At 39.1% G+C, this 24,260-nt stretch overlaps 2 protein-coding genes across 2 annotated transcripts in view; both read left to right on the top strand.

The window, feature by feature from the left end:
- Positions 1–7,891, top strand: part of LOC121388409 — a 14,338-nt gene extending 6,447 nt beyond the window's left edge. Inside the window, exons 4-7 of the mRNA XM_041519721.1 lie at positions 986–1,123; positions 1,817–1,851; positions 6,307–6,418; positions 7,444–7,891. Coding sequence (XP_041375655.1) covers positions 986–1,123; positions 1,817–1,851; positions 6,307–6,418; positions 7,444–7,706 — 548 coding nt within the window. The 3' untranslated portion in view covers positions 7,707–7,891. The remainder of the gene's footprint in view (positions 1–985; positions 1,124–1,816; positions 1,852–6,306; positions 6,419–7,443) is intronic.
- Positions 7,892–11,130: 3,239 nt separating this feature from the next.
- LOC121388400 (uncharacterized protein K02A2.6-like) lies at positions 11,131–12,409 on the top strand. The gene is made up of 2 exons (XM_041519711.1): positions 11,131–11,257; positions 11,682–12,409. The coding sequence occupies exons 1-2, from the start codon at positions 11,131–11,133 to the stop codon at positions 12,407–12,409; spliced, it is 855 nt and encodes a 284-aa protein (XP_041375645.1).
- Positions 12,410–24,260: the final 11,851 nt, after the last annotated feature.

Here is a 24,260-nt window from a genome sequence, read left to right as displayed (position 1 = left end):
CAAATTAAAACTTTTTTTGCAACTCTGACGTGTCTCTGGTTGTTCTGGCGTTTGTAGTAGCTAAAAAAGACATTTTAGTCGAAACAGGATAGATACGGACACCAGGGTCAACGAATTTATATACAGAATCATGAGAACGTGAAGGAATTATTTCATTAAGGCACACGCCAAATTCCAAAAATGTGTTCGTGGTTTGGTTGGCAATGTTCATCATTCGTAGGTCTTGTCCAAGGCAAAGGTTACGGTTAAAATGATGATTATGTATATGAGACATGTTTTAGGATTTCGGATTAAGATTAGAATGGTTAGAATTAACCCATAGTGTCAATGGTGAATGCATTATATCCGCTGATTATATCATTTACATCCGGACAAAGTAGGCTCTATTTCATTTCTATTCTTTTGTTTAGTAATTTTAGAAGACTTTTAAAGCTTAATTTCTATCAACTGCCCCCGAAAAACCCTTCCCGAATCACACTGAACCAGTTTTATAATGGAAGTTATTTTGTCGATGCTGTAGGTTTTGACTTGTTTTAGTACTTTGAATTAAGACTAGGGTGGTTAGAATTAAACCATAGTGTTAAAGGTAAATGCAATATATCCGCTAATTTTATCATTTACATCTGGACAAAATAGACTCTATTTCAGTTCTGTTATTTTCTAGTAATTTTTATTATCATTTTTAAACTTAATTTCCTTCAGTTGCCCGCAAAACACCCTTCCTCAATCCCACTCCACCTTCGCGATCTTTTTAACAGAACAACCTGAGCCCCGTTCCACGAAGCGATCTTAACTATATTGCCTAAGATCACCTAAAGTACATACCTGCCCCATGTTCTTAAAGCAGGGTTCGATCGCATGCTACCAGTCTGTACGATTAATCGCATAATGCATGAAAAGGCCCCTTAAGATGATCTTGACGCTAAGATCGCTTCGTGGGACTTGGTCAAAGTTTATAATGGAAGTTATTTTGACGATGCCGTAGGTTCTGATAGTCGCTGTACCAACCAGGGCGGGAACTGTCAGGAAAAGACCTCACACTGTGCCGGAAGTTACGTCAGTGGATTGTGTTCTGGCAGTGCGTCCAGAAAGTGCTGCTTGCCATCTTCAGTTCTTGGTTCAGGTGAAGTCTTTAAATGTCTATTATACAGTCCACGTATATCTTGCAATATTGATTGATAAAGGTGCAGAACTTGAATGTTTAGTGAGCCCATCCGAGAAGTGATGCGCTGAGGTTTTAAGGGTTCGTGCTTTATAAAACTTTAGAGACTAAACTCCAATCTTTAATGATGTCACACTCCCTGTAGACGCCTCTTGACAGCATAAACATACGACACGGGGGTAAACAAATCTTCGCATTCGGGGAAAAAACGATGGAAACGTTCGAACAAAATGAGCTCAACAGATACCTTTTCACTAGATGTATTTCCTTCATTGTATTCACAATATTAATTGTAATCCATGTAAAAAAAAAAAAAAAACCCACAAAAAAAAAACAAAAAACCCCACACACACAGTAGTTCGTTTAAAACCCTATATAGCTGTTTGGTTGTAATGCAAGTATGAATAAACTTTGTTATCCTGATTCGGGTATTTTCGTTTAATTCGGGCAAAAATTAGCCGACTTCCCTACAAAAATGTACGTACGCCTTTAGCACCGTATCAGTCAAACTATCCGCGAGTGTTCCTGTAAAGGTTTCTTGTTTTTGCAACTGAACATCGCATTACTATCGAAGTCTTAATGCATGTCGGAGATATACTATAATTGTGTCATAAGATATAAACTGATTTAATGTGTATCTAATCTCTTTAACAGGAATTTCCCAGAAATGTCTTGACTGCATCTGCAAGGTATGTAAAATAATGTCCGCCAAAAGATAAGCATTTCATCTCGACTTGATCTGTATTGGACCGGCCTCGGTGGCGTCGTGGTTAAGCCATCGGCAGTCTTCGCCAGGAAAGGCGAGCGATCGCTCGCGCTCGCCTCCACACTCGATCAACAGGGTACTGGGTTCGGTGTTGAGTGCGTCGTTAATTAAAGCATTTCTTTCTTTCTTTTTTCTTTTAATTTTGACATGTAGTCTTAGAGAAGAAAAGTTAAAGTTTGTTTTGTATTATGACACCACTAGAGCACACTGAGAGAGAGAGAGAGAGAGAGAGAGAGAGAGAGAGAGAGAGAGAGAGAGAGAGAGAGAGAGAGAGAGAGAGAGAGAGAGAGAAGAATGTTTTATTTAACGACGCACTCAACACATTTTATTTACGGTTATATGGCGTCAGTCATATGGTTAAGGACCACACAGATTTTGAGAGGAAACCCGCTGTCGCCACTACATGGGCTACTCTTCCGATTAGCAGCAAGGGATCTTTTATTTGCGCTTCCCACAGGCAGGATAGCACAAACCACGGCCTTCGTTGAACCAGTTATGGATCAATGATCGGTGCAAGTGGTTTACACCTACCCATTGAGCCTTGCGGAGCACTCACTCAGGGTTTGGAGTCGGTATCTGGATTAAAAATCCCATGCCTCGACTGGGATCCGAACCCAGTACCTACCAGCCTGTAGACCGATGGCCTGCCACGACGCCACCGAGGCCGGGAAGGAGAGAGAGAGAGAGAGAGAGAGAGAGAGAGAGAGAGAGAGAGAGAGAGACTTTTGTTAGAACTTTAAAAACCATGACATAACGCTGTTCAGTACGACACCTACCCACCCTCTGTAACTCTATAACGCTTAGATCTATACCCACCCACTCCCTCGGGCGTTAATTAATATTTGAATGCATATAGGTCGCGATTTGTGGTGTGTGGTTTGACGTGATGGCTAATTAAACTATAGAATTTCGCCAAAGTTTCCATTCCTAATATATACTGACGGAACTAAAAAACGGGATCGCATCATATCAACATCAAAGAAACGAATGACTGCAATCAAATCCCCCACCCAGAGTGTCTGAATGTTAACCGTATTAGTGACATTCAATCTCGCATTAGGCCAAACAGAATAATATGTGTGGTTCCGAGGACATCAGGCAAAACAATTAGACTAGGTAGCTAAGCTCAAATCTTGATTTTCTTTCTTTTTTTCTTGGGGTTTTTTTCTGTGTTTTTTTTCTTCAGTTTTTTAAGGACAGGTAAGAATTGTATAATGCTGTTTTATAGACTGAAATATTATATATTAAGATATATGTAGTAAGAGAGCAAACCGAACGCAATTTAATTCTCAATTGAATATTGTGCAAGTGTTTTTGTTTTTTTCTAATCTGCTATTTGGTGATATGAAATGAGACTCGGTCAGCATTTTTTTTTTGATTTTCTTTTAAAACGTTATTAGTGTTGCACGGTTTTCCTAGGGACGGTCGGGTAATAGGAACCGCAACTATTATATTGTTTGGCCTCACTAACATTCAGTGTCACGTTTTATCTTTGTACCTTTTACTGACACCGTCACACCAATACATGTAGTGCTGAAATTTGGTTTACAATTATTGTAGCCCACATTTTAGTGTGTTGAATACTAAGTGTTCCCTTATATCGTTCTCTCATTATATTGTTTAGCATGTTGATCTGGTTTCCAATTTCCGGAGATTACACTGAAAATCCATCAACGATATTTGCTTTTGTTTAATACAGCAGTATTAATTTACTTGGCCGCAATTGTTTCACTGGGTTCAGTGTACGTCAATATAATTAAGTTAAAGGGACATTCCTGAGTTTGCTACAATTTTTTAACGATTGGAATTACATATCAAATATATTTGTCTGCATAAAATATTAGTGGCTATATATTATACGTGTTTCTGATCGTTGTAATATTTGTACTAGGTTAAATTTCATTTTATTTCCTAAAATATACTTTTTTCGTACGTACGAAATTATTTGAAGACAAAATCCAGTTTGGTCTTCTTACAAATATTAAGACGACCAGAAACACACTGAATATACAGACATTGATATTCTAAACAAAAAAAAATATATAATATACAAGTTTAATCGTAGAAATAGTTTATTAGTCAGAAACATCTTACAATGCAGCAAACTCGGGAATGTCCCTTTAATGGTGTCACTTGTTTTAGGGTGTATACCACCAAATGAAATCACATAGACGACAATGGTAACATATGTGTGGCTAAAACTGACACATTACATGTACACGCAGCGTTTCAATCAACATATACACCATGGCTATAAATAGTATCACACCTCGTCCTTAAAGTAATGAATGAATGAATGGATGAATGAATGAATGAATGAATGAATGAATGAATGAATGAATGAATGGATGGATGGATGAATGAATGAATGAATGAATGGATGGATGGATGGATGGGTGGATGGATTTTGGGTGGATGGATGGAAGGATGAATGTTTAACGACACCCCAGCACAAAACTACATATCGGCTATTGGGTGTCACAAAAGGTTCCTTTAAAGTAAAAATAAACCCAAACAAATGGGAAAGAAGGACATGTTTTATTTAACGACGCACTCAAAACATTTTATTTACGGTTATATGGCGTCAGACATATGGTTAAGCACCACACAGATATTAAGAGAGAAAACCTGCTGTCGCCACTTCATTGGGCTACTCTTTTCGATTAGCAGCAAGAGATCTTTTATATGCATCATCCCACAGACAGGATAGCAAATAACACGGCCTTTGTTACACCAGTTGTGGAGCACTGGCTGGAACGAGAAATAGCCTAATGGGACCACCGACGGGGATCGATCCTAGACCGACCGCGCATCAAGCGAACGCTTTACTATTGGGCTACGTCCTGCCCCAAAGAAATGGGAGTTATATAAGCTGCTCGTTCCAGACAGCGGTAAGCGTCTTTATCTACCCTAGTTCCGCACCACAATTGTCATCCTATGTCTTGTAGGACCCTGTTCATGTTTCAAGCACAATAGTAGCTGGTTCGTGTGGGATCGATCCCCGTCGGTGGGCCCATTGGGCTATTTCTCGTTCCAGCCAGTGTACCACGACTGGTGTATCAAAGGCCGTGGTATGTACTATCCTGTTTGTGGGATGGTGCATATAAAAGGTCCATTGCTGCTAATCGAAAAGAGTTTCCTCTTTCAATATTTGTGTGGTCCTTGACCATATGTCTGACGCCATATAACCGTAAAATACAATGTGTTGAGTGCGTCGTTAAATAAAACATTACTTTCTTTGTTCTTTTTTTTTAGTAGCTGGTTCATTGGCACTAATTCAAATAAAAAGAATTTACAGGAATTTACTGGCCCGATAAAACAACATTTTATGCAATAAACCCTGTCACTAATGACAGGACTGGGATCAAAAGTAGGGCTCACCTTCAAGATGAACCCGCTGAGATACAACATGTGTTTGGTGTACTGCAACCTATGATCACTTATAATGACTATACATGACAGTTTGCTTTTATACTCGACACCCACATACACAAAACCAAACTCCGGGGCAGCCTGAAACAGTATCATCATCATAATCATTATCATCATCATCATCATCATCATCACCATCATCATGATCATCAACAACATCATTATCATCATCATCACGTTCATCATCATCATCACTATCATGATCATCAACATCATCATGATCATCAACAACATCATTATCATCATCACGTTCATCATCATCATCATCACCATCATGATCATCAACATCATCATGATCATCAACAAAATCATCATCATCACCGTCATGATGATGATGATATCATCATTATAGCCATCATCATCATCATCAACATCAACAACAACAACAACATCAACAACAACAAAACCAACACCGCTACCACCACTGCAACCTACTACCGCTAACTACACGTCTAAATATCTCATTCAAATTTCTACGAAATAATAGCATGCCTAGCTTTTTTAACGAACAGGCTCTGACAAGAAAAATTTGTCAGTGTTTCCTTTCTACGCTTGCAGTTTTTCCTTGTCATGGAAAACCCGTCGGCGTAAAACAGCCTGAAACAGTATCTCCCTCCAATTTTAGAACATCAAACTTTTCATATTATTTGGTGTTTGATGACGAAGGATCGAACATCCAAAGTGGACCCATTGAGGGTGGGGTTTTTCGTCACAGCCAGTGCCCCACGACTGGTACGTCAAAAGCCGTGGTTTGTGTTGTGCTGTCTGTGGAAAAATGTATGTAAAGGATTCCTGGAGTTGCTGCTGATGGGAAAATGTAGCTGGTTTTGTCGGAAGTCTTTGAATCAGAATTACCAAATGACTGACATCCAACAACCGATGAAATAGTTATAACAAATCAGTATGCTCTAGTGGAGTCGTTAAACAATTTTTGTTTTCTTTGTAGCACGAATCTGGATGCCGGCCGCTGGGATGCCACATGGATGTAGGGTCACTGTCGTGTGGGTATTTTCAAATTAAGTCCGGCTACTGGCATGACTGCGGTAAACCAGGATCCAGTGAGTAAATTCTTAACACTTCCTATTAATAAGTAATAGTCAATGCATTGTGCACACAGATTAAGCACAAGGTTGTAGGGGTGAAGAAAATATCATATGTGCACCTTTTTAAAAATATAGCTTTTATATATTTTGATGCACTGTCGGGGATCGATCCCATACCGACCGCGCATCAAGCGAGCGGTTTACCACTCTGTGGAATGGTGCACATAAAAGATAAAGATTTTATCTCTAAGACTACGTATATGTCAAAATTACCAAACATCCAATAGCCGATGATTAATAACTGAATGTGCTCTAGTGGTGTCGTTAAACAAAACAAACTAACTTTTTTTTATACCTTGTGACGTCTGGTTTCCGTAAAATCGCAAATAAAAGATCCCTTGCTGCCTGTTGTAAAAGAGTAGCCCATGTGGCGACAGCGGGTTTCCTCTAAAAAAAACAGTGTCAGAATGACCATATGTTTGACGTCCAATAATTTAAAAAAATCAATGTGCTCTAGTGGCGTCGTTAAATAAAACAAACTTTACCGTAAAATCTGTAACGGGCGCAGCCGTTCTGCGACAGATCTGAAAAGTTGAACAGGTTTCAACTCGACCAATTTGTCGGCGTTCCTACACAGATCTCTGCTTCTGTGTTCCTATAAATATTTTCTTAATCAGAGTCGATCTGCGTTAGTCTGAATCTGTGGACGACATGTTACAGATTTTACGTTACATTTTCACTGGTATGTCTCGTTTAATTATATCAAGATAGGAATTATTGCAAATAAAAAACATAATAAATAATAAATACAAATATTTTGAAAAATGTAAGAGGGATAAAGATAGAACAAGACATTTTATTTACGGTTATATGGCGTCAGAAATATGGTTAAGGACCACACAGATTTTGAGAGGAAACCCGATGTCGCCACTACATGGGCTACTCTTTCGATAGCAGCAAGGGATCTTTTATTTGCGCTTGAGGGACAATGATAGAGACAGAAAATTATTTTCTACATATTAAAACACAATACATTGCAGGTTGGGAAGCGTGTGCCAAAAGTAAAACATGTGCGGAAGAATGCGTGAGAAGGAACATGCGTCGATATGGCACGTACTGCACGGGCAAGGGCGACCGAGCTGTGAAGACTACGCCAGAATACACAATGGAGGACCCCATGGCTGCCGGAAGTCGGCCACTCTCAGCTACTGGAATCACGTGGCCGCGCGTGGTTGTACAGCCAACTCTTAAGATTTCACCGAATTATCTCAATAAATTACCGTACATCATGAAATTAATGTGAGCAAAATATTAATGCGAAAAATGCGTCCGATGTATCGACGCATTAATTACTTGACACAATATATATTTTTAACCTTTGTCATCAGCTAGGAAAAATAACCAACCAAACGTAATCATGTAAAGAACAAGATAACACGAATGTTTAAAAAAAAGTATTCTGGACAAGCAAAACGAATGGTCCATTAATTGTTGTTGTTGTTGTTGTTGTTGTTGTTGATACTAGGTAGATGTACTATGTTAGCTCCACAACTTGCCATTTATGTGGTGCTCTGCATAGAGGTACAGGAAATTACTACCGACTAACACAAATGGCTAGCATCCACTGGGTTCACAGTCAGAACAAATACCAACTGAATTGTTCAATTGATGTGAGGTAAAACTAAAACTAAAGTAAATTTTGTGAAAACAATTAATTATTTTTTGTTTTGCAGTGTGATCTTTAACAGTTGCATTAATAAAAATACGCATTTTAGTGTGTACCTGTCCCAAAACAATAATATCATGGCACATAGTCCGAAGGGACGTAGAAAGTGGTTCTTTCTTTCTTTCTACGTCCGAATATTGTTACATACCCTACAATATAGCTGGTATTTAAAACTTGTGGCACCATGTTTCAACCGTTTTTCAATCGAAATAGTGCAACAAATGGACACACAAACTAAAAATGAATAACCTACCGTACACACTAAATCCCGATTTAAGTACTTGCATCATTATTAACAAAATAAACCTTCCAATGACAACATAAAAAATTTGCTCGCCATTTTAAATTTGCTAAATAGAGGGAAGCAACTCGCCCTGCACATTAAGAAAAGTATTGACTTAATGTGCGCCCTGCACTACATGACCATTACTTTTATGATTTACACACATAATTGCACACTGGTTTTGTTTTTAAAATTATACCCTTATGACTACGTACCATTCATCCATGTTCGTGTTAACAGAGCCGTGCTAACTGAAGCATCTTAAAGAACGGTCGTTCGGTAGACTGGTTTTGCCTCTAATTTCAAAAGAACGTAATATGGCATGATATGACGGAAACCAGTCAAACTGTTTGCGAGCGGTCGTCCCCGTGAACACGAAGCTGGTTCCATTGCCTACGTACGATATACGGAGTTATCGGTAATGATTAGAGTCATCTTTCCTTGGGAACAGGCATTTTGTTTACTATAGTCTACGACACTATAATCAATCTGATTAAAATCAGCTCCGCTGGTCTATAGCTATTACTACTGGTAGACCGGTAGAGCTGATTTCAATCAGAGTGCACTATAATAAAGTATATGATCCATTCGTGCCGCTTATAACATACACTCAACACAATTCATTAAAGGACAGTAGATTTATCGGTCACGTGTTGCTTAATGTAAGCAAAAAAAAAAAAAAAAAAAAAAAATAAATTTATTTAACGACGCACTCAATACATTTTATTTACGGTTATTTGGCGTCAGACATGGTTAAGGACCATACTGATATTGAGAGAGGAAACCCGCTGTCGCCACTTTATGAGCTACTATTTTTGATTAGCAGCAAGGGATCTTTTATATGCACCATCCCACAGACAGGGTAGTACATACACGGTCGTGGTGCACTGGCTGGAACGAGAAATAGCGCAATGGGGCCACCGACGGGGATCGATCTCACACCGGGCGCGCATCGAGCGAGCGCTGTACCACTGGGCTACGTCCCGCCCCTAATAATGTTAGCAAGTTTTCATCACAGATAATTTATGAAGTTAACGTTGATTAAGTAAATTATGACAACGTTTTTTTTTTTTTTTTTTTTTTTTTAGTTCTTCTTGTTTTTTGTTGTTGTGCATTGTCAAATATATAAAGAAAATGGGTTTTTAATTAATTGAGTATATTTTATTGCTTATATAAGCAGACATTAATAAAAAGTTGAAGTTTATTTTGTTTAACAACACCACTTGAGCACATTGATAAATTAATAATCGGCTGTTGGATGTCAAATATTTGGTAATTCTGACTTGTAGTTATCAGAGAAAACCCGCTACATTGTTCCTAGTGCAGGAAGGGATCTTTTATATGCACTTTCCCACAGACAGGAAAGCACATACCACGGCTTCTGACCAGTTATGGTGCACTGGTTGGAACGAGGAAAAACACGATCAGTTGAATGAATCCACCGAGGTGGTTCGATCCTGCGATGCAAGCACCCCAAGAAAGGACTCAACCGACTGAGCTAAATCCCCCCCCCCCCCCCCTCCTGACATTAATAAAGTATGTGTCTGTCCATAAATATGTGATGTCTTACAAATACTAGTCTATCAATTATTGAATAACATAGTCAATATGTAAAAAAAAGAAGACATTTGAGGTATTTGAAATTATAAGGTACAAACACACGTGCGTACACCCGCTCTCTCACATATGTACGTGCATTGACACTCCTTTATAATAATAATAATAATCATCATCATCATCATCATCATCATCATCATAATTATAATAAAAACTTTTATCATCCATTAAAGGCTTTTGTAGGAGATATCGCTGGCACTATAATTTGCGATATCTCCTTATAATCTTGATTGATCAAATTTTAATCACAAGACAATGTTTTGTGACTGTAGTGTATTGACGTTCTGTGTCACCTTAAAACAATGACTGCTCCATACCATTATTGCAATGACTGGTCCACTGGTAAACACGTATGTTACGCATGCGCACTTGAATAAAGATGGAGTCAGCGCCATGTTTTCCTTCTATTATTTCGTGGTCACAAACACCACAATTGGCGACGAGGATGGCGAATTTTGTTGCCGCTTGGTTTAAAAGTATATAAGCAATGTACAGAACACACATACACAATACTTTGTACTGAAATGTTTCCCCACGTCGAAGTTCGCGAATTTGTCCACAATTAGACCGCCCTTTGTAGCGTTACTCGATGAATAGACGTGTATGATCCTTCAAAGGAACTATGGTCGACTTACGTAGAACGAGCTGAACTGTATTTCTTGGCAAATAACATAAAAGATGAACAAAAAGTCGCAAGTTTTCTGAGTTTGATCGGGTATGAAACGTACGGATTGCTGAAAAATTTATGTTCCGCTGATAAACCTCTCGAGATTGGTTTTAACAACATTGTTAGCATTGTAAATGAACATTTGGATCCAAGGCCTACTGAAATAGGTGAGCGCTTCCGCTTGTCCAAACGTCATCAGCATGCAGAATATGTAGCTGACCTTAGACGGTTATCGGTGCACTGCGGATTTGGTCCTAACTTAACTACCGCCCTCAGAGATCAGTTTGTTTTCGGTCTTTGAAGCGAACGTGTGTTACAAAAACTTTTAAAAGACAGAAATCTTACATTCGACATAGCAGTCGAAGCTGCTAAGTCAGTTGAGGCTGCATCTCGCGATACACTTGAGTTACAAGGGAAGTCCACCACAACTTCTGATGGTACTGTTGGTCGACTGCAGGCTAAAAAGTTTGTTAAGAAACATCCACCTGCGATATGTTATCGCTGTGGAAAAGGTCCGCATTCTCCAGCTGAATGTAAATTTAAAGATGCCGTCTGTCACAAGTGCAACACAGTAGGACATATTAGCCCTGTCTGTCGTTCTACAAAAGTAAACAGGGGAAGTAAGCCACGTGCACAACAAAACCGCCCAAAGGAATCTAAAGGGATCCATAGTATTGAAAAAGATAAGAACGATAACCATGATGTTATCATTGGTAGCATACACACACTAGGGAAACTACCGAGTTGATTTGGGTACAACCCGAAGTAGAAGGAAAACCACTGAAAATGGAACTCGACACTGGTTCTGCCTATTCTGTTCTTCCATGTGAGGACTATAAGGAACTGTTCAGTCACATTAAAATAAAGGATACTCGTGTACAGATGAAAACATACATTGGTCAGAAATTGTCACCAGTTGGTGTAATAAATGTACAGGTTAAATACAAATCGCAGTCCCAGAATCTTGATTAGTACATCGTTCCAGAAGGGAAAGAGATCCTGTTTAGTCGTGAATGGCTTCGGAAAATAGAGCTTGATTGGACAGAAATACACCGTCTCCATGATTCTGTTGATATTCCAATTATTGACCGTTCAAATCCAAAACTAAAAGCATTGCTGAACAAGTATAATTCAGTATTCCAAGAGGGATTGGGCACACTCAAGGATCTGAAAGCGAAGTTGATTGTCCCTGATGACAGCACACCAAAAATTTTCAAGGCAAGAAATGTACCATATGCCTTGAAGCCAAAAGTTGAATCTGAATTAGAGAGACTTGAACAGTCTGGAGTACTTTCCAAAGTTGAGTTCACTGAATGGGCCGCCCCAATTGTTCCTGTAGTTAAAACCGATGGTCGTGTTCGTATATGTGGTGACTTTAAAGTTATTGTGAATCCTGTGCTCCAGGACATCACATACCCTCTCCCCAAGATAGAGGATAATTTCGCAAAATTGGCTGGTGGACAATATTTCACCAAGATCGATCTGACTCGGGCGTATCTTCAAATGGAAGTTGAGGAAGATTCAAAGAAATATCTCACTGTGAACACACACAAAGGACTGTATCGGTATAACAGACTACCGTTCGGTATCAAAACCGCACCCGCTATCTGGCAGCGTACAATAGAGCAAGTACTGCAAGGTATTTCCGGTACTGAGGTTCTCCTAGATGACATAGTTGTTACTGATGAGAAGAAACTTGAGAACTCGTCTTGATCTTGTAAAACCTAACATGAGGCGAACTGTTGAAAATCAACAAGCTAAGCAACGTTCCGGTCATAGTGTCGCTCGACAACTTCAGGTTGGACAAACCGTGGCTGTTCGAGAAAACAGAAAAGACCAAAAGTGTGTACCAGGAGTAATCAGCCCTAGGAATGGTCCACTATCGTACCAGGTGGAAGTATCTGGAAATACCACTTGCAAACGTCATGTTGATCAAATTAGAGACTCTCGGATGCCACCAGCAATGGAGTCCATTCCAGACAACTTCACCATACCTGTCTCGACATCACCAGTAGATGATGAGATGAAAACCAAGGCTAGCAGTCCAGCAAAACGGCTAAAACTCCTGCTCCTCCGGATCGCAATCAGAATCGGACACCAGAACCTATGGTTCGTCGTTCCCAGCGTGTTCGTCGCACTCCACAACGTCTGGATTTGTGATTCGGGTTATCTGTAGTTTGGTGGTTTGACGGGGCATAATAATCCCTCAAAACCACTAAGAGTGTTGGTCACAGCTCGAGAGACCTCACTCCAGTTTAGTTAGTTCAGTTGAGTTAATTTCATAATATCAAAAGATTTGATGTTAACAGTTTGTTTCAGTAAAGACTGATAAGGGTTTCATAATGTTAAATCTCCAGACAAGTCCAGATTTAGCAGGGAAGAGTTGTAGTGTGTTGACGTTCTGTGTCACCTTGGAACAATGACTGCTCCATACCATTATTGCAATGACTGATCCATTGATAAAACACATGTATGTTACGCATGCGCACTTGAATAAAGATGGAGTCAGCGCCATATTTTGGTCTCACTACACAGATCACTTCCGGGTGAGAGTTCATTGATCACGGTCCACTATAGTTCCCAATTGTGACACATGTTATGGTTCACATATTCACTTCTAGGAAATGGTGAAGAATTAAAACAATATGTATGTTTAATGGTAAGCCTTCTAGCTGTATTTTGCCCATGTTATTTTGTAATATTGTGCATCGACCTTTTGGGACATGGGTATATAGCGCAAGTGACAGCCGGAGTGAATCGGTTAATGAACCACCTGTTCGGACCAGTACTACAGCCAGATACGGTCTTATAGCAAAAAACGGAGACGGTAATCTTCTCAATTTTGGAGTGAAAATAAATGCTTATATAATGTATGTTCACAATGGTGTATGTTGTTAGTGCCAATGAGAACCCGTTCTATGGGCAATCTTCGATTGAAGTTGGGCAGTTTAACATGGGTTTCAATGGCAGATGACATCTGTGTAGTGAGACCTTTCCTTCCATTATTTCGTGGTCACAAACACCACAGTTACGTCACTGTGTTTGTTTCAGCGCTAAACCTACCATTAGTGACGTCACGCCATTGCCGTTCTGCTAGTTAACGAGTCTACCGCTGTCATTCAACCCACATTACTAACATTATTTACAACTGTCGCAAATGAAAAGAATGATAATGGATGATAAAAAGAATACCTCCCTCGTGTCTTATGATATCATAATTTATCAGCACTTGTTGATAAAAGTATAAAAATCCTCTGCAAGCCTGGGATTTCATACTTTTATCAATTCGTGCTAATAAATTATGATATCACAAGACACTCTGGGAGTATCCTCTATTTATTTACAGAAAGTAGTGCAATGACTTCTAGACTATTATTCCCTGAGGTCTTCTTAAGAATCATAAGAATAATAACTTACATATTAAATATATTTTCTGGTTTAGAATACCAATGTCTGTATATTCAATGCGTTTCTGGTCGTCTTAATATCTGTAAGAAGCCCAAACTGGATTTTGTCTTCAAAATTATATTTTTGGAAATAAAATGACATTTAACCTAGTAGGGCCTGCAAATATTAGTACTATCAGAAACACGTTTAATTTACAGCCACTAATATTTTATGCAGAAAAATATGTTTGATATGTAATTACAATCGTTAAAAAGACTTTGTTAGTCGATAACATCTTAAACATTGCAGCAAAGTCAGGAATGTCCCTTTAAGAGTTTCTTCGACTCCTCGGTCTTGTAACTTTATTGATATACTCCAATCAAGGAAATGCCAGGGGTGATCACACCACAGTTAACTGACGTTGGTTATTTTCCGAAGTTGAAATAATATATAGGTCTAGAGGACTGTCGATATTGGAGACGTTATATAACGAGCTACTTCCCGTTCACATCGTGGTTATTACATGGATACTGGGTAACATTAGAAGCACATCAGCTTTAAAAATACAAAATAATTATAACCACATAAATAGTACAGTAGCACGAAGTAAGATTTTAAAATATCCTTCTCTCTCTCTGTCTCTCTTTATCTCTGTCTCTCTCTACCGGCCTCGGTGGCATCCCTTGCTGCCTGTCGTAAAAGAGTAACCTATGTGGCGATAGCGGGTTTCCTCTAAAAAAAAAGTGTCAGAATGACCATATGTTTGACGTCCAATAGCCGAAGATAAGATAAAAAATCAATGTGATCTGGCCCCGCGCTTATAAACCTTAAAGTCTAAACTTTAATAAAGTCCAGACTTTAACGTCATGGCAACGCCATTCAAATAGCACTACGTTAAAGTCTGGACTTTATTAAAGTCTAGACTTTAAGTTTTATAAGCATGGGCCCTAGTGGCGTCGTTAAATAAAACAAAAATAACTTTTTTACTGTCTCTCTCTCTCTCTCTCTCTCTCTGTCTGTCTGTCTGTCTGTCTGTCTCTCTCTCTCTCTCTCTCTCTCTCTCTCTCTCTCTCTCTCTCTCTCTCTCTCTCTCTCTCTCTCTCTCCTCTCTCTCTCTCTCTCTCTCTCTCTCTCTCTCTCTCTCTCTCTCTCTCTCTCTCTCTCTCTCTCTCTCTCTCTCTCTCTCTCTCTCTCTCTCTCTCTCTCTCTCTCTCTCTCTCTCTCTCTGTGCGTGCGTGCGTATGTGGGCTTGTGTAAATTAGTAACTTAAATTTACACGGTTCTCTATATAAATGCAATCACTAACTCGCCTATAAAAAAAAACCCCACAATTACAACCGTTTAAATTGTATGTGTATATTAATCATGGTATTTTCTTTAACGTTCTTTGTTTTGTTTTTGTTTTGGTGTGTTTTTTTGTGTGATTTCAGGTGTTTCCACCCTGCAGATTCCTGTTTTCTCTCAGAATCATAATGGTAGATCCAGGTTTCACCACATGCATGTCAGCAGTTCTGAAAATAACTTGTCTCATATTTTGGACATTTGTAGATGTTCATGTAACATTGTCTCAGTAGATCGCAGAATAATGAAAACACAAAATGTATACTGACTGGATTCGAGCCTGTTGTCTCATCTAACTGATCGCGGAAAATACGTCTTTGAAAGGTAACGGTTTTTTTGTTGTTGTTGTTGTTGGGTTTTTTGGGTGTTTTTTTTAATTATTGTATTATTTATTTTAAAAAATATTAACTACCGCATTTGATACTTTTCGGTGAAATATTTTGGTATTACAAATGTATCCATAAATATTAAAATGTACATATTTATAATTTCAGATCAATAATCAACTGATACAAATTGTGGATTATTAGGTACCTGAGACCAATAAACAGTACGGTGCTATTGGTATTGTCTGGTATCGTGTTTCCCAGTTGTTCGTGGCTTACAATAAAACGTTGTTCGTGGTTTATTGGAAAATTGTCAAAACGCTGAATTTGAAAGATCATATTACGAATTATTCTTGTCACGCAATTTTCGTTACAATTCTATATATGTACATTTATGGTGTAAACGGATAGCTAATAATTAAAAAACTGGTCTGAGTTCAGCCAGATCGAGCTGAAAAACGTTCGCTAAGCTGGTTTATGCGCTTCACGTTAAACCAAATGACCACATCGGAGATTAGGGGTAAGTTCAGCCAGCCGTTTCTCGCTTACGTTTGCAAGTCATGTTTTTACCCTACAAGTTAAAACCGAATAAATACTCCGGAATTCAGTCAAAAAAGATTGAAAACGTTTGCGAAAATTAGTTACCAGAACTTGGGCCTGGGGTACGTTCAGTCGCTAACGTTCGCTATACTGTTTTCTTACGCTACACAGTAAGGATATGTATCTCCAAACATAGTGAAGAGATGTTTCCCTCTGTTTAGCAAATTAAAAATAGTGGTGAAATTTTTTATGTTGTGGTTGGAAGATTTATTTTGTTAATAATGATGCAAGTACTTCAATCGGAATTTAGTGAGTACGGTACGTTATACACTTTTTGTTTGTGTGTCTATTTGTGGCACTATTTCGGTTGAGAAACGGTTGAAACATGTTGTCACAAGATTTGAATGCCAGCTATATATAGGGTATGTAACAATATCCGGACGTAGAAAGAACCACACTTTCTACGTCCCTTCGGACTACTCCAAACAATACGACATTGAGATACAATATAACAGCTGAACATTGGTATTCACTGTGGAAATCATATTAGTGTGACATACGTGTAACGTGGACGTTTTATCGTTTGTATTTAGATAATTTGTCATTAATAATTTTGTAAGTAGGCTCTACTGGACACTGGATTAGTAGTATGACGTCAGAAAAACACAGACCGGACCTAGCCCAAAATAACTAGAGGGCTTAAAAAATTAATTAGGTCACATTAATCTACGTTCTTCTCCAGCTAAACAAAGAAGAACTTATAAACTACAAAGGGAATGTTTTTCTTCTTCTTTTCTCTAGGACAGCTTCCTCTGTCGCAAGGTACAGTCCTATGCAATCGCAAATAAACAATGTTTTAAGACTAATTAAAATATGCATTAACATAATTAAAATCTGTGCCCTCAACAGTTCGACCACTTTTACTGATATCCTAGGGGAGCGACGGTCCTCCTAAGGACGATCAACTAATAATGGTAAAGTTTGTTTTGTTTAACGACACCACTAGAGCACATTGATATATTAATCATCGGCTATTGGATGTAAAACATTTTGTAATTTGGTAGTCAATAGAAGAAACCCGCTACATTTTCTTAATGCAGCCAGGGATCTTTTATATGCACTTTACTACCACGGACAAGAAAGCACATACCACGGCCTTTGACCAGTTGTGGTGCACTGGTTGAAACGAGAAAACTCCAATCAGTTGAACGGATCCACTGAGGTGGTTCAATCCTGCGACGCAAGCACCTCAAGCGAGCGCTCAACGCACTGAGCTACCCCCCCCCCCCCCACACACACACAACTGATAATGAATCATGGAAGCAATCACGACTTTGCCTAACTTCCTTTCGACTCTGTCTTATGTACAGATAGGATTTTGAAATGGGAATACGGTTTTGTCGGTCAGATTTAGTGCAGAATGTTAGTATAATACTGGAAAGTGGACTAGACTTGTGTTATACAAGTTTCTGTAAAGTATCACTGGTGAGTTTGTAATGGCTCTCGGTATATTTCTGGTTAGCGGACTTGCCTACTTAACTGCTTATGGCGAGGCGACATTCTTTAGGCCACAATGACATACATTTCCTCTATTTGATATGTGCAGTTATGATTACTAGACGATAAACGGGGCCGGAAATGTCGGGACGGGTACACAATGGGTGGAAGATGTGAGATTCACAGGAACTAGGAGTTCACACACATTCAAGTTACCAGTCAATGTGTGTGTGTGTGTGTGTGTGAGAGAGAGAGAGAGAGAGAGAGAGAGAGAGAGAGAGAGAGAGAGATATGGGAGAGAGAAGGGGGGGATGGGGGATGGATGGGAGGACGAGACACTAAAGACACACCGAAAGAAAGAAAGAGTGAGAGAGACAGCCAGACAGACAGAGACAAACAGAGACAGAGAGAGGGAAGAGAGAGAGAGAGAGAGAGAGAGAGAGAGAGAGAGAGAGAGAGAGAGAGAGAGAGAGAGAGAGAGATGGATGGGAGGAAGAGACACTAAAGACACACCGAAAGAAAGAAAGAGTGAGAGAGATAGACAAGCAAACAGGCAGGCCGGGAGTGGGGGTTGGTTGAATTTGAGGGGGGGGGGGGGGCATACTGTATCATAGTCCATAGGGTTTCATATGCGATATTTAAAAAGGATATCTCAATATGTTGAAATGAAGCTCTAGAATAAGTAAGAAAGTACATTTTCATCATGAACAAAAAGAAAATCTCAATATGTTAAAATAAAGCTTTAGAATAGGTAAGAAAGTACATTTTCATCATGGAAAAAAGGAAATCAATATGTTAAAATAAAGCTTTTGAATTTGCAAGAAAGTAAATTTTCATCATAGAAAAATGACTATGTTAATGTTTTTTACTACCTACCCAAATGATCTTAGATTTGGGATAACTGGTTTTCAATACAGACACATTAGCATTTGAGTCTGAGATATTTGAAAAAAGTCTCAAGAGATCTGTGGGATCCAGTTAAAACGAAGGTTGTGTCATCTGGATATTGATGTATACATCAAACTTCGATAACTCGATCTTGAAGAGGACGAGGAAATAGTTTGAGTTTCAGGGAGTTCGAGTTTTCGAAAGTAATATATAAGAGTTCAAATTTGAAACTCCATTGCAGCTGGATGATTTCGCTTAATATTCTAAGAAGCGAGCGCTTCATTGCCTACCTAAAAACTCTAAAAACTATGCATTCCCAGTTGAAAGGCGAATTAATATATAACTGTCACCATACCCCCACGTCACCCCAGCGCACCCCACCCCACCCAGTTGTTGGCATCTTCCACGCCTGTAGTATATTCATTTTGCATATACTATAAAAGTAAGTTAATAACAAAACAAAAAAGTTAACCCAGCTGAATTTGAAATATATGCTTGGGCATATAGGCTACATGTATTGACAGAAAGAAAAAACAGAAAAAAGAAGGCATTTACATACATGTGTAAATAAAAGAAGGTAAATGATATATTGAACGTTGATGTATTTTACAGATTTTAAACATGGCGGAACGTAACTAAGTAATAAAACACTGAATGCCGAATAACACTAAGTGCATTTGTGTTTCACAAAATTATTTACGCTTCACACCTCTACTTTCTTTCTCCAATCTGGCTACCCTCCACCCCCACCCCACCCCACCCACCACCCCATTTCTGGGCACTAGGCGAGAGTGCTTGGATGACAAGAATGCAGAACTATTTAAAACCGATCTGGCTATCCCCCCTGTTACCGAGTCCTTCCCAAAATTGCTGGATCTGTGATCTATCAGTTTTTAACATAATTAAATGACTGGTAATTGATAAACATTAACTAACACATAAATAGCAAAGCTAAAGTTTGACACGATTCATGCCTTTGAAAGCAAAAAGAAACAGCGCTAACAATTATCACAAATGCTCCTTGAAGTTAACCAGAGTATGTCTGTAATTATGTATTACACACTGAGGCTAACCAAACACAGGTTCATTTCGTTACGCTTAGTCGGCGATCTTCGTTAAACATTCATTCATTCATTCATTTATTCATTTACTCGGCGATCTATTATTCTGTAATTGTCACCTTCATCCTCGACAGCCAAGACCATCCGAGACAGGCGCGTTTCGCCTGAATGACATGACTGACAATTCATTCGTCTTGAAAATACTATCGGCAACGACAGTTTGATCAATCCATATGCGTCGAGTTTTGGAGGTGCAATCTCTATTGAATCTTTATGGCGGGACCAAATAATTAGGATCGAGAGATCGAGGTTATCGAGTTTGCTTTACAGGAAATTACACCTTAACATCAGATATGAACTTTCCCAGAAACATACACCATACTCAACAAGCACTCTTATTAATATATCTCGTATTTGACATGTAGTGTTAGATTACTTAACATCAGATATGAACTTTCCCAGAAACATACACCATACTCAACAAGCACTCTTATTAATATATCTCGTATTTGACATGTAGTGTTGCATTACTTAACTTTAGGGAAGAATCTTGGGGTGGAGGGATGTGAGATTTCGAACAGAAAGTCTTATCGTTATTTTTTATTGCTTAATCTGGCCAGTTGTATAATGTAAAAGGTGGTATTGTGCATAAAATGTGCGTAATCATTATGGTAATTTGTGTAGGGAATTGGGGTGAAAAAGGTAGATTTTTGTTATAAACGTAAAATAAAATGTGTAACAGGTCGACGACTGAGGCAGATCGACGCAGACTGACGCAGATCGGCGCAAAATGACGCAGACTGACGCAGGTCAACGCAGACTGATGCAAACGGACGCATATCGACACAGATTGACGCATATTGACACAGACTGACGCATATCAAGACAAACTGACGCATATTAACGCAAACGGACGCATGTCGATGCAGACTGATGCATTTAGATGCAGACCGACGCATATTGACACAGACTGATGCATATTGACACAGACTGACGCATATCGACACAGACTGACTGACGCATATCGACACAGACTGATGCAGACTGACACATATCGATGCAGACTGACGCATAATGACACAGACTGACGCATATTGACACAGACTGACGCATATCTACTCAGACTGATGCAGACTGACGCATATCGACATAGACTGAAGCACATTGACACAGACTGACGCATATCAATACAAATTGACGCATATCAACGCAAACTGACGCATATCGATGCAAACTGACGCATATCGATGCAGACTGACGCAGACTGATGCAGATAAAATAAATATATTTATGTGAACACAATCGCTGAAGTCTTACGTCGGACATAGCCGTCGCATATCCGACATATTCTCTGCGGCCATCTTCTCATAAAAAGTGATTTAGGCCTGCGTCATTGTACGTCATTTTGCGTCGTTCGGCGATCTGCTATTTATTTTATAGAAACCAGGCTTAACATATTATCACGTTTTCTTTAACATATTCTAAGACGAACATGTTATTTATTTTTATATAATTATATATGTAGTTTGTTTGTTTTGTTTAACGACATCACTAGAGCACATTAATTAATGAATCATCAACTACTGGATGTCAAATATTCAGTAATTCTGACACATATTCATCAGAAGAAACCCGCTACATTTTCCCTAATGCAGCAGTATATCTTTTATATGCACGTTGCCACAGACAAAAAAGCACATACCACGGCCTTTGACCAGTTGTGGTGCACTGGTTGGAACGAGAAACCCCAAACAGTTGAATGGATCCACCGAAGTGGTTCGATCCTGCGATGCAAGCACCTCAAGCGAATATATGTAGTATATATTTTGTAAAAGGACAAATGAGAGCATATATTTTGGAAACGCTGATGCAGATGAATGAAGAAAAGGTTCCTTCCGATAACTTCTGAAACACCTACGCATAAAGCCAAGTCTTAGGTCCGCCCCTTGTGTTTTTCTTCACATAACTGCTCTAACATAGTGGCTGGTGAATGCTATATATTGTTTTGTGTTGTTGACCTGAGGACCATTCTACTTAAGTCACTTCTGCACGTCAGGTCTTCTTTAACTGAAGACTACACGTGAATACGTGGTGTAATCTGTACTAAATGTCTGGACATAGTGTGTGGCATCAGAAGGACAATGCTTCAAGATTTTAACTGGTAAGTTTTATTATATATCATACTAATCGATAGGCATAAATATATTAATAATAGGATAAGAAGTATTGTTATTATGTTTTCGTACACACCCATTGGTGAGAACACCGTGTGTTATTTTTGATAACACTTAGTTGTTTACATACGTACGTGTGTTAACATTTTCAAGACATACGACTGGCTGCTCCTAGGTAATGACCAGATCACCAATGCTATACGTCCAATAAAAAAACCCAGCACGGTGGAAATTGATTACACTGTGACGTATAGTTAACCTAACAACCATGTGTCTGTGACGCGTAAGGCAGCTTCAAGTGCAAAAGGTTGTAAATAACTTTTAGTCGAAAAAAAAGTTAAAATGTGCTTAAACCCTGGTTTTTGAGAATATGTAAGAAATAGATTTAATACATTCAAAATCAAAATACGGCAGATATGCAAAATAACTTACATCAATAATCAAATCATCCATTGTGAACTAAAAGTAAAACTAAAACTATACACATGTAATTCGATTTAGCACCTTCAGTTGTTCATCGAAAAGGTCAATTGCCATAAAACAATTTAGACTTGGTGTATTCACTTTTTGTTTGCTGCTTGAAGACACACGCCCACCCACACCCACCCCCCAACAACAAAAAAACAACAAAAAAAAAAAATAATAATAATAAAAAAATAATAATAATAAAAATAAAAAAATACATTCCGTATCCTTGCCTTTCAACAAATTATTTCAAATGTTGTAGGTGAGTTTGTTGTTTAATTATGACTATGAAAATGAGGAGACACTGATTTAAATTTAGATTGTAATAAAGGGTTCTTGTGAAGATGTGCCACCAATGGCTCAGAATTAAAAATAATAAAATAACATAAATATAATTAAATAACAAATAAACAAATAAATAAATAAATAAAATAAAATAAAATAAAATAATAATAATAATTAAAAAAATAATAATAATAAAACCAAAAAAATTGTAAAACAAAATAAATAAGGATATGTATATATTTATTTTATTTTTATTTTTCGTTTTTTTTCGCAGAGAGTGAAGGAATAAGTTTTGTCTATCAGAATCCACATCACATTCAATGAACGCCAGCAGCATGAGTGACCAGCGAAACTCGAGTAGTTCACAAGACCCGGACTCCGTCCTGCAGACTCTGTCTCAAATCCACCTGGCGGCTGGCGTGCTCGGCGTCATCAACACCGTCAGCATCATCGTCGCCAACCTGCTCCTCGCCACCACCGTCCTGTCGTCTGCCAGACTGAGACACGAGCTGAGGAACATCGTCATCATCAGCACCGCCGTCTCCGACCTCATCGTTGGCGTGTTCGGTTGTCCGCTGAAGATAGACTTCGTGGTTAGAGGCGACTGGGTCCACAGCTGCTACACCCACGTCACCGTCCAGGTTCTGATGCTGTACGGGGAGCTGTGTGTAGTGATGTGGAACCTCGTCATCATCAATGCAGACTGGCTGCTCCACTACACCCTCGAGTCACCGGTGTGGTTCACTCTCTTCCAGCGGCGTCTGCTCAAAGTGTTCGTCGTCAGTCTGCCCTGGATCAGTCTGTTCCTGCTCGTACTGCCCGTGATTTTTGAGGGACTCAATCGCGAATTCGTCCTGTGGATGTGGACCGACTCATTCTGTCCTCTGTGGCTCAGGTTCTGGTCTCGAGGAATCCTGCACGTGTTCACCTTCTTTCTTCCAACCCTCTCTCTCGCTGTCATCAACGTCATCTCGGCTATCCGGACCAACCACCACCAGGAATCATCAGACATTGAATCCCTTGTTGGCGCGAAGTCGAATCCCGAACGGCTCTCCAGCCACGTCATCATCAACGTGGCCGTGGTGTGTATCATCCTGCCGGACCAATTGTTTCGATTTCTGATATACTTTAAGAACCTGACGTTCTCGATGACGAATTTAGCAACCCTGTACAGCTTCTCTTGTCTGGCTGATGCGAGGTCGGGTCTTCTGCCCATCTTGTGGCTGTTGCTGCTACCGGATCTAAGACAACAAATGAAGTGGATTATGAAAAGAAGTGTCCGGCGGATGATGGAAAACGCGGATGATGACAACAGAGTTGTCTCGTATAGGAGTGACGAGGATAGGAACATGAGAGACGAGACTTATTACTAGGAAGCTACATTGTGTAACGTCGAACACATGCATACCATGTAACTCAATAAAACTGTATAACGTCAACAATCGTGAATGCTGTGTATCGCAAATAGCCAGAGTAACATACTCACAAGAGAATATTGTGTCATGTCCGTACTCAGGAAAACTGTATTCGCGATAACTAGTACTGCGTATTGCCAGGAATCATGGGAATTACATAACGTCTACACAGCTGACTAATGTGT

Source organism: Gigantopelta aegis, chromosome 2 (genome assembly GCF_016097555.1).
Source record: "Gigantopelta aegis isolate Gae_Host chromosome 2, Gae_host_genome, whole genome shotgun sequence".
Classification (NCBI taxonomy): domain Eukaryota; kingdom Metazoa; phylum Mollusca; class Gastropoda; order Neomphalida; family Peltospiridae; genus Gigantopelta; species Gigantopelta aegis.
Note: the sequence above shows the minus strand (reverse complement) of the source record. Positions and strands in the feature narration are given on the sequence as shown.